At 37.5% G+C, this 10301-nt stretch overlaps 1 protein-coding gene across 4 annotated transcripts in view; it reads left to right on the forward strand.

The window, feature by feature from the left end:
- The window catches only part of YPEL1 (yippee like 1), a 39826-nt gene extending 35156 nt beyond the window's left edge, over positions 1-4670 (forward strand). For all 4 annotated transcript variants that reach the window (XM_084649211.1, XM_084649213.1, XM_084649212.1 and 1 more), the window contains one exon: positions 118-4670. In XM_084649211.1, coding sequence (XP_084505337.1) covers positions 118-207 — 90 coding nt within the window. In that variant the 3' untranslated portion in view covers positions 208-4670. The remainder of the gene's footprint in view (positions 1-117) is intronic.
- The last annotated feature ends 5631 nt before the right edge of the window (positions 4671-10301 follow it).

The following is a 10301-nucleotide window of genomic DNA, read 5'->3' on the forward strand; positions in this document are numbered from 1 at the left end:
TGTTACAGATGTTAATTATCTATTCATTTTTATTTGCATGTCAAAATTGGTAATGAAATAATGTGAAAACCTAACTCTAACTCAGTATTTTAAATATTTTTATTTTCTTGTTTCTAGGAACATGCTTTTGAGAGCAGTCAGAAATACAAAGAAGGAAAATTTATCATTGAACTTGCCCATATGATCAAAGACAATGGCTGGGAGTAAATTAAAAGCATTTTTTCACTCTGTTTGGACAATATTCTGTGGAACATGCTTTATACAGACTAATGCAAATGAAAGGAGGATTTTGGCTGAGGTGGCTCTGAGAATATCACTGAACTTTGCAACCTCACAAATGAATAGTGTAGTTTATGTGGCTCTTTCAGGCCATGTTTGCCTTTTTCTCCTTGTGTAAGTTCCCTCTTTTTGTATATGTATTCTTGTGTGAACAGTTGTTTTGGAACATTTTGGATGACCTTTTTCTAAACTCTCAAGTTCTAGAGAAACAGTTCACTATCTGCAAATGAATTTTACCAGTTAACATCTTTATTTGACCTATGCCTTTAATGCTACCTTTGCTGTGCATGCTTCTTGCCTAAACACCTACACCAAATCTAGCAGAAGACTGATATGAGTAGTCCTGAAGAATGTATGGGCTGCGGGTGTCTTTTTATATGTAGCAATTTCTGATCTCTGGCAGTAAAAGGGATGCAGTATTAGAGTATTCATTAATTGCTTTTTAAAATTTGGGAGTACCATAATCTGTGTACATCTTGCAGGCAAGTAAATTAAAGATACAGTGCTCATTTAGAAATCTTTCAGTTGCACTGACTCAACTTAGTAGATCTTAAGTTTTGCAAAAATGAGTACATTAATGGTTCAATATTTTTAGTGCAACTCATTTACAAGGATACTAAGGCAGTGATACTGTAGAATGTATTTAATCAACATAATTGCATTCCTTACCCAGCAAACTTGTCTTGAAGGGAGAAGTTGATAAAATTACAGCCTGCAAGATCAAAGGGCACAAAAATATATGCATCTTGTATTTATAAAAAATTAGTCAGTGTAAACAAGTTTTTGGTAATGCACCTTTTAACAGTAACAAGGACTTGTGCATCAGTGAAGTTTTATGGCTGGTTCCATGTAGTTGTGTAGTCTAATGCACTGGACAAAGAGGTTGTTATAAAGAAAATTCATTGAAATATTCTGCTTTTGCTACACTTTAACAAAAATATAGTTATTTTTTGTGTGACAAGAGGCCAGAGCTTATGAGATGGAAGTTAGTAACAGTACCTGCAGAAGAGTGGGGGTGGGTAGATGGGCAGGAAAGTGTGAAGTTGACTTCATTTCTTCATAAAATAGAATAGCAAGATAATTTTTACAATAAAAAAAATAAAAAGGGGTTTGTTGGTTTGCTGGATAAATCATCCCCAAAGACATTTTCATAATAAAATTTATATAAAGCTCACATCCTTTCTGTTTTTTGTTTTTTTCCAGCTGCTTCTTAACTGGAGTGACTTAGTAAGAAAGCCTTCTGTAGATGTGTATCCACAAAATTTACTATTGGGTTTTGTGCATGCACTTTCAGAGAAATTTTTAAAAAAATTAATCTTGTGTCTTGTATTCATTGCTAACTTTGTTATCAAATGAAAAGTATTTGTGGAGGACCTTTTGTACTTAGCTCCCTTAATGCTTGAGGACAAAATGGTTGGTAGCGTCTTTTACATTAACACTACATAAGTACTATGATGGAATGAACAATATGAAAGCCTTACAATAGAATAGAGGTTAGTTTTCTTTTAATAACTATTTTAACATGGCATTTGTGAAGTTTGCAATGTGTGCCATTGCTGCTGCTGCTGTTACATTTTGGGTAAATCTCTGACAGGCTTTCAAAACTCTACTGCACTTTATTACCAGACATCATTCATTTACAAGCATGCCAATGGCTAGGAGCGATACAGAAGCTGTCCATCAGGAGCTGTGATAATGAACCTACAGAAGTTAAATTTTAAAAAGTAGAAACAGGAAAAACCCTTGGGCTTAAGTCCAAAGAACTGGTCTAGTACAACTGGGTCCAATATGGATTTTGTGGGGTGGCTTATATTGCTCCTCCATAATCAAGAATTAGATTGGACCCAGGAGTCCCCTTTATCTGAATGGCATTGGCACAAGATGGTCATCTGTTGCTGCCATCTGTTCAATCTGAAAGAACCTGGAATTCTGTTTTGTTTGGGCTATTTTTCAATTTTCCTCTAGTATAATGTCCGTTGCCAACAATGAAAGCACCGAAACAGCCATCAACAAGGGGTTTGTGTTGGCTTCAAAGCCTAAATGTAACACCCATGGAGATGTCTATAGAAAATGTATATTTTCTTTGTCTGGCTACAGACTCAAGAAGAATTACACTGAGTTGAAGGAAAAAACACCATGACCCTTCACTATAAAAATGAGAGTACAAATTTAAGGTTAATGTTTTCTTTTTACAAGAGAGAACAATCTGTAGTAATATTTTAAATAGTGGATTTGGGTGTTTCATATCAATGAGCTTTTTTTTTTTTTAAACTAGAAAAGATTTTCTTATTTAGATGCTCAACCTCTTTTTTCAGTGCATTATTTATTTGTATTTCAAACTGGACATTTTCACCAAAACCTTAATTACCCTTGATGCCAAAGGTTGGGATTTCATTAAGTGCTTAGCACCTAAAACTTCAGCTACTGGCATAAGGAGTTGATGTGAGTTATGTATAATGTTATGGCTTTTAAGAGAACCAAATGAAGCAATATTCTTATTAGTCTTTTGGGGGGGGGGTAAGAGGCAGTAGAGAAGGAGCTATAACTAATACAAAATTCCTACTGCACACTACTATGTAATAATTCTTTATGCTTGCTGTGATATCTGGGAGTATGTGAACGTTTTTTTCTTATTGTTTGACTTGAGCAGTGATTCTTTGAAACAATTCTCCCATTGTAAAGATGTGGAGAATTACGCCTAATGGTTTTGGTGAAAGTTGGTTCCAGATATTAATGGCTGCTGGTTGATGTGAAGAGGTCAGTCTGGTCACTGAACCTTCCAGCAGTACATTAAAAAGAAAAACTTACTTGAAGAGAATTCTACAAAGCATTTTCCCTCTAACCTTTATTTTTTTTTAATATATTAAGATTATATTTAAAGGTTTTGTGTGTTCAATCTGGGCAAGTTTACTTCCTCTCCCACTTGAGCACTTTTGTTACTTGTACTGGTTATTTTTATTGTTGGTCTTAACATTTATTTTGTATTTTTTTTTTTATAAAGTGTAACAAAAAGCTTTTGTGAACTCTTGTTTCATGCTAGCTCTTTCTTGGACCAAATGAACCAACTACGAGCTGGCTTCTTGGAAAGAATGTTCATTGGGATACATAAGAATATGCTAGCGAAAAATATACATGTATTGAAAGGATTTTCTTTTGAACCCATAAAAGCAATGGCTGTCCAAAAATAATTAAGCATCATAATTTGACATGATTTTGGAATCTGGTGACACATTCTTCATTGTCTAGGCCCTAAATAGTGGCTGTAACACTGGTGTTACAATATTGAGAGTCCGCTTCAAATGCCAGTATTCTTTCCTTGGTTTATAACTATGGACACCTTTTTAACCAATGAAAGGCAATACTGTCATTTACAAAATGTTAAGTTGTAAAAGTTCCTGTAAACTGTCTGACAGAATTAGGGAGGGCTTGCTGACACATCAGCCTTACCACTTTTGCTGTTTTGGATTTTCTTTCTTTCTTTCACTGTGTTGCCATTTTAATATACAGTATTTCATTACCCTCCTAACAATCCATAACCTCTTCTGACTAGTTTCTGCCTGTTGTTCAATGCGGCTGGAATATGTGAGCTTTTTCATTATCTATAAACTATATAGTGATGTAGGTTGAATTGTAACAGTACTAATGTAACAGGGTACTAATAAAGTCCTGATGCCCTATTGCAAACTAAATATTTGGCAAGTTTAAAAATAATCAGCAGCCTCTCTGTAACTGGCTTAATTTTCATGCATCTAATCTTATAGCAGGTTGTGGAAGACATGAATTGAAATTAATTTTATTTCAAGTGAACGATACCTCAAAGTAACAAACAGAAGCAATTAATCCTTTGATTATGGAATAGTAATATATCCATATTGCTCCCTAATGTAAACTACGTTTGTGCTAACGTAGGGTGCTTGGTACCATTTCCAATGGACTTGAACATTTTCCTTTATATATTGCTCTCTCAGATCTTTTTTTCCAGATAAGAGGATCATACAGTCAGATTGCAAGACCTGTATCTAGATTGAGGTAACAGAGTGCCACAAAGAGAGACAAATTTTAACATCCCAGTTGTATGATAATGGGACAAGAGTGGAAGGAAGCTGTCAAATTATTGTTAAACTTGTAGGATATTGTATTGTACTTCATTTAGCACTAGTGTAAGCCAATCAGCAGTATCTATTGTAAAGGAACAGGAATTTCAGAGGTAATTTTGAGAAGGACTGTTATAAATCATTTAAGGCCTAAAGCATGAGTCATAAATGGCAACTGAGTTGTGCCTCATATTGTTTCTTAAACTCTTTAAAATGCTTTCTTTTAAAGATGACAGGCTGCTTTGCTGTTTTGTCCTAGCAATACTGTATATCATTTGTTGTTTCACTATATTGTATTTGAGGTATCACAATAAAAGTTTTAATGGTTTTGTTGAGTTACTTTTTAACTTTGTGCTATTTGTGGTCATGGGAATTGTGTTACGCTATGTGAATACATATTTTAGTTATAATGTCAAGCTAAACGTTTGCTTTTTCTTCATAAAAATATATTTTCTAAAGGTAAGTTAGGATATGTCCCTAGTCAGTGAGTCTCAAACCTCTTGCTTACAACAGTGGAGAGTGCTTAATGGCACTTTCAGAAGCTAAAAGCATAACAAACTTATTTTCAAAAGATTCTGCATAGGAATTGCCTTCTTTTTGAAGGAGGATAATTTGGGGATCTAAACAGATTGATGATGCCTCTTTATTTTATTTAGTAAATTTGGCCAGCCTGACACAGCAGTCATGAATTTCAGGGAAGTGCAGTAAACACAGACACTTTCTTCTGTATTTCTTCTTTGGTCAGGAGGAGCTTTTGTGATTCCTCTTTAATCAGAAAAGTTTTTAAATAGTAAACATTAATTTAGACAGCCGCTGAAAACACCTCTGAAGGAGTTCACATGTCTCTGCACTTAATCATTGGAGTGGAGTCACTTTTTTATATATACATTACACAAAATCTCAACTTTGAGTCAGTAACGGGTATGATGGAGTTCTGTGAAATGCAACTCAGACTTCTCCATTTGAGGGCTTATGCCATCATAGACTTTGTGGAAAGTATAAATCTAAGCTAGCATGTATGTACAAGGAACTTGGAAAGTATGCTGCATCTCCTAGTAATGAAGGACTCTGAAGCATTAATGCCATTAACTGCTAATCTCTTTCCCTAGACCTCCACAGGTGCTGGCAGGACACCCTCCACCATCTCTTCTGGGGTGCCTGAGATGGTGGTTGATTACTTTTTCAGGAGCTCCAGCAGAAAAGTTGTTTGAACAAAGAGAAAGTTTTGACCACACAACTGGAGAGGAAGATGTAGTCTTGTGATGAAAGAAATTCATTTAGAACTCAGGTGATCTGGCTTCAGCTCCTGGCTTATCCACAGGCTGTCTTTGTAATTTGGGTAAGTCACTCTTTCAGTTTCTCTTCTACAAAATGAGGCCTCACGGGGTGCTGTCAGCATAAATTCAATTAACATATCTGAGGCACTCTTATTCTATGGTAAAGGGGCTATACCAGTGCCTAGATAGATCCTGGCTTCTCTTTTGAGAATATGCCCTGGCAGTGTCTGAGCTTCTTTGGGATTTATAGGAGTTTGATCCCAAAAATCATTCAGAGTTTCCCATCAGTCATTGTTTATGGGTTCTATGGAAGGAGTATTCAGAGGTTATTTCAATAGTTGATTAGAATGCTGTATGTAGATCTAGATTATAATCTAGATGTGTAGATGTAGATTATAATCTGACACTCATCAAACCCCTATTTCTCCTTCATGGGAAAATTTTAGGAGTTTAAATAGGACCTATAGCGTGGTCTGGAGGTCAGCTGATGTTGTTTAGGTTTTGGCAAACTGTTAAGGAAAACAAATTAATTAACTGAGGACACCAACAGAAAGTGTCCAGCTTCTTCTCCCCTCATAATTAAACTGACCCTGGTTAGCTCCATCATCTCAATGGCTACCACAAAAGCAAATATAGAAACCAGGACCCCACCCATTTGAGGCTTTATTGGTTAAAATCAACACCTTAATTGAAATAAATAGTATGTATTCATCAAAATGAGCCTATCACAGAGGCCCAGATCCTCAAAGGTATTTAGGTATGTTAAATACCTTTGAGGATGATTCTGGACTAGGGTGACTACTGGCCTCTTTCAGAGGAAGCAGGTCCAGTGCATCTGTGATTGATTAGCTGCCTTCCAATTGGGATTAAAAGAAGGCACCTGGCTATATAAAGACTCAGTCAGGAAAGGGGCAGAAACACAGAGAAGAGAAGGAGAGAGCTGCCTGAAGAGGAAAGGGTGAAACAGGATCAGCAGAGATCTAGTATAGAAAGACATTGTGAAGAACAAAAGGTAAAGAACATTTTTGATGAGGACTTCTCAGCTGGGGTTCCCCAGACTTGGTTTACAGGAGAGCTTGTGCAAAAGCCTCTAGGAACAAGGGGAAGACCCCACCTGGTTAGAAACTGCCAAGCCTGAAACAAGAGCGGGGAGCTGGAGGGTGAATCCTAAGAGCTGCATAGGACTCAACAGGCAGGAAGGCCTGAATGAGTGGAACACTGTGAAAAGTCTCCTTGCAGCAGGCCTGAGTGGAGGACTGTGGGAATGGGAGCCCAGAACAAGAGGCTCTTCCCAAAGCAGGGGAAGGAATCACAGGCAGGGAGGCCTGGGTAAGTGGTACATTGTGGGAAGTTCTCTTGTGGGAAACCTGACTTGGGGCTACTGGAAAAGTGTCACAAGGACAAAGCAACTCTGGGAGCTTTCCAGCAATGGCCTGGAGAGTGGAGGTCTGGGACTAGGACAGAAAGAATCTGGGGACTGCTGGGTTAATGACTCTGCAAAAGATGAGCTGTAAGTGACACTGCAGGTGGGAGAACAGAAAAGGGTCCATTTAGAGCCTTTTTTACTCAGAATTTCAGGAGAATGGTTTTATCACAAGGGTTCTATGGATTATTGAGCAGGCAGAGGAATGAATAAATCATCCCTAAAGGCAAGCTTTAGAATTGGACATGGAGAGAGACTGCTTCTTTTGTGGCTGGACCAAGGGGAAACTAAGGCAGGTACACCTGTCATGGCAGGGTCTGACATGAGGGCGCGCAAGGCAGGGCTGTCCTATTGCAGAGCCCTACCCACAGTCAGTAAGAAATCTCTTAAAATTCCTTTAATCAACCAGTTGATTAAACTAATTAAACTTTCAAAAATGCATCAACTGATTTGAACAGTTGTCCATTCTTCTATGTATTCTAAATGGGTTCTCCCTTCATGTATTGACTGAGTCTTATCTATATAAGGTATTAATGGAATTGGAAAATATGCTTCCTAGAATGTAAAGTGTGGATGGTTCAAGAAAGCTACCAGTTCTTCAAGGCTTATGAAGAATGGGCTTTATGTTTATTTTGTTTTGTTCTGGTGTGGGGTGTTTTGTTTTGTTTTGTTTTTCATTACTAGGGGAGATGCACACCAATGGTGCTAGATGCAAATATTTTGAGTGTGAAGGATTTAAAATACCATCCTTTCTGGAAAACTGCCTACATTTGAAATAGGCGAAAATATACAGTTGAACCCACTTGTTCTAGTTCCTTAGCATTGTAAATTGTTGCTAGCGGCTTGTGATATACAGGAGGTCAGATTAGATGATCGGATGGTCCCTTCTGGCTTTAAACTCCATGGCTCTATGTAACCTGTTAGTGTCATCATGCATAGTGCATATTACTGAATACAAAGCTATCGGCCATCCTTCAATTATTCCAGTTTGTGCATCCTCCTTTGGGTGGTGGAAAGGAAGTGACATTGTGTCCTTGCTGAGGCTAGAGGCCAGAACCTCTTACATAGATGTTTTTTCTCCGTATGTAGCTTTGCCAACTTTGAAAGTACAGTGATAGCTGAATGCTACAACATTGGATCAGGATATAACCCCTTTTGAACTGCACAAGAATGAGTAATGTCTACTTACCATGAATTCAGTTCAGCTTCACTCTGCACCTCTCCAATAATCTCTCATTCTGTCTCACAAAAGGGTGTGGGATTCTTTACATTTGAGTAAAATTCTGTTTGATCTCATAATGGAAAAACTATTTCACTGCTGCATATATAATTTAGAGTAATTCAAACAGCTTCTTTATAACTTTTCCTGGATTCAGTCCTCAATGAGAAAAAGTACCTTTGTGTTTTGAGAAACTGGTTTAGAAATGCCATTAATGTTTGAAACTTCGATACTTTCACTATTTGTACGGGCGCAACAGAATTTTATGATAAAAGTTGATAGAATGTATACTAATTTTGGCAAAAGAGAGAATCTGAGCTACCTACATGTTACCAAATGATGGAAGGGTCCATTTGGAAGAGAATTTGGAGCAAATATAGGACTTTTCATACTCCAGGCACCTCACAGTAATAACACATTTACATATTGATAGTGCAATGACTTTATATAGGCAGCTACACCAGTCATTATATGCTCAACAATGTGCTATAGTACACTTTGGCAATCAGATCAACCTCACCAAGAGAACTGGAATGTTACTCTCTATTCTCTTTGAAAAGTGCACATAGGATATTTGATTTCCAGCTGGACAGCCATTAGAGGGTAGGGAACTCAATCACCTTTCACTAACTTTTATGAGAATGCAGACTGTTCATCTTAAGAAATGAACCCCTGCATTTGTCGCTTGGTGGAAAGCCCTTGTCTTTACACATTAAAAATCTCAGCCATGAGGCTACCCTATGGTAAAATATGACAAGGTCTCTATTTACAGACAAGGTCTGATTATTCTAAATGGGGTGTCAGTAGTGTCAGTACAGCTTAAGCAGTTAACCCAGTCAGAGCCCTTCTCAAAGGCTAATCTTGTCCAAGTGTGTTGTTTACCATTTTTTTGCCTTAATCTGTTGATTTCCCAATCTTACTCAGCTGTTCCACAGGCTGTGCAACTACGTCTGCAACCGACATAAATGCCTCTCTTTGGTGAGCAAGACAGCTGTGGAGTTGTTGGCTCTGAGCAGTGTAATTCTTTGGCTGTGGAGCATCTCTTGAACAAGGTGATATTAACTGCTACTTCTCTTGTAAAGACTGTCCCACTTAAGGTTATTTGCTCATTCATTTTTGGCGATGTCACTGGTTGGGACTCCGAGGCCGAGCACAGTGAAGGCAGACTAGGCTCTGGGATGCTTCTACAGACATAGAAGCAGGCTAGTCTGTGGTTAAGTTAAGTTACAAACTAGAGTAGTCAAAAAATTTGACTTAAGTACAGACTAATAATTGTGGGAGATAGGTAATATATGTTCCTCTTTTCATGTCACGATTGCATGAAATAATGTGCTGTTGTTGTGGACATTCTGGCTTCTGAGCATTAAATCTAAATTTTCTATAGATAAATGTTACTACTTAACTTCAGTCTTGGGCCAGATGGCATCTAGGTTAGAGATTTCTAGAGCTCTGCCTTGAAAGGTATGTATAAATAATAATACATAGCATGTGTATCACTTGACCTTAAAACTTGACAATCTTCAGAATGTCCTTTATAAGATAGAAATGAATGATTACCATCTCCATTTTCCACATGGGGAAACTTAGGCAGATAAGTGGCTTTCCCATGATCACATAGGGAATTGATGTCAGAGCCAGGCTTAAACATGGGTTTCTTTTTCCCTGTCCTTTTCTTCCAACTCAGCCTCTTTACTTGCAGTGCATTACTAGTCTTCAGAAATATGAAATGTTTTAATAGCAAAAATGTACAAGTTCTTAGGGTCTTCTGCTAGTCATGATATTTTAAGCAATATTTCTTTTTATGCATTTGACCTGTCTCTTATTATTTGGGTTTATATTTGCTCATTTGTGCTGTTACGGTCTCTTGGTTCTGAAGTATTTTGTGTGTTTTAGTATACTGGAGAGGAGGCAGACTCTAAAGTTCGCCACCATTCTCACTCTGAATATAAACCATATGCCAGAGCCAATAGGGTTGCAAATGATACGTTCCTGGGTTCAAGGAAGTCTCC

The sequence above is a fragment of the Lepidochelys olivacea genome (genome assembly GCF_965140295.1).
Source record: "Lepidochelys olivacea isolate rLepOli2 genome assembly, chromosome: 15".
Taxonomy (NCBI): domain Eukaryota; kingdom Metazoa; phylum Chordata; order Testudines; family Cheloniidae; genus Lepidochelys; species Lepidochelys olivacea.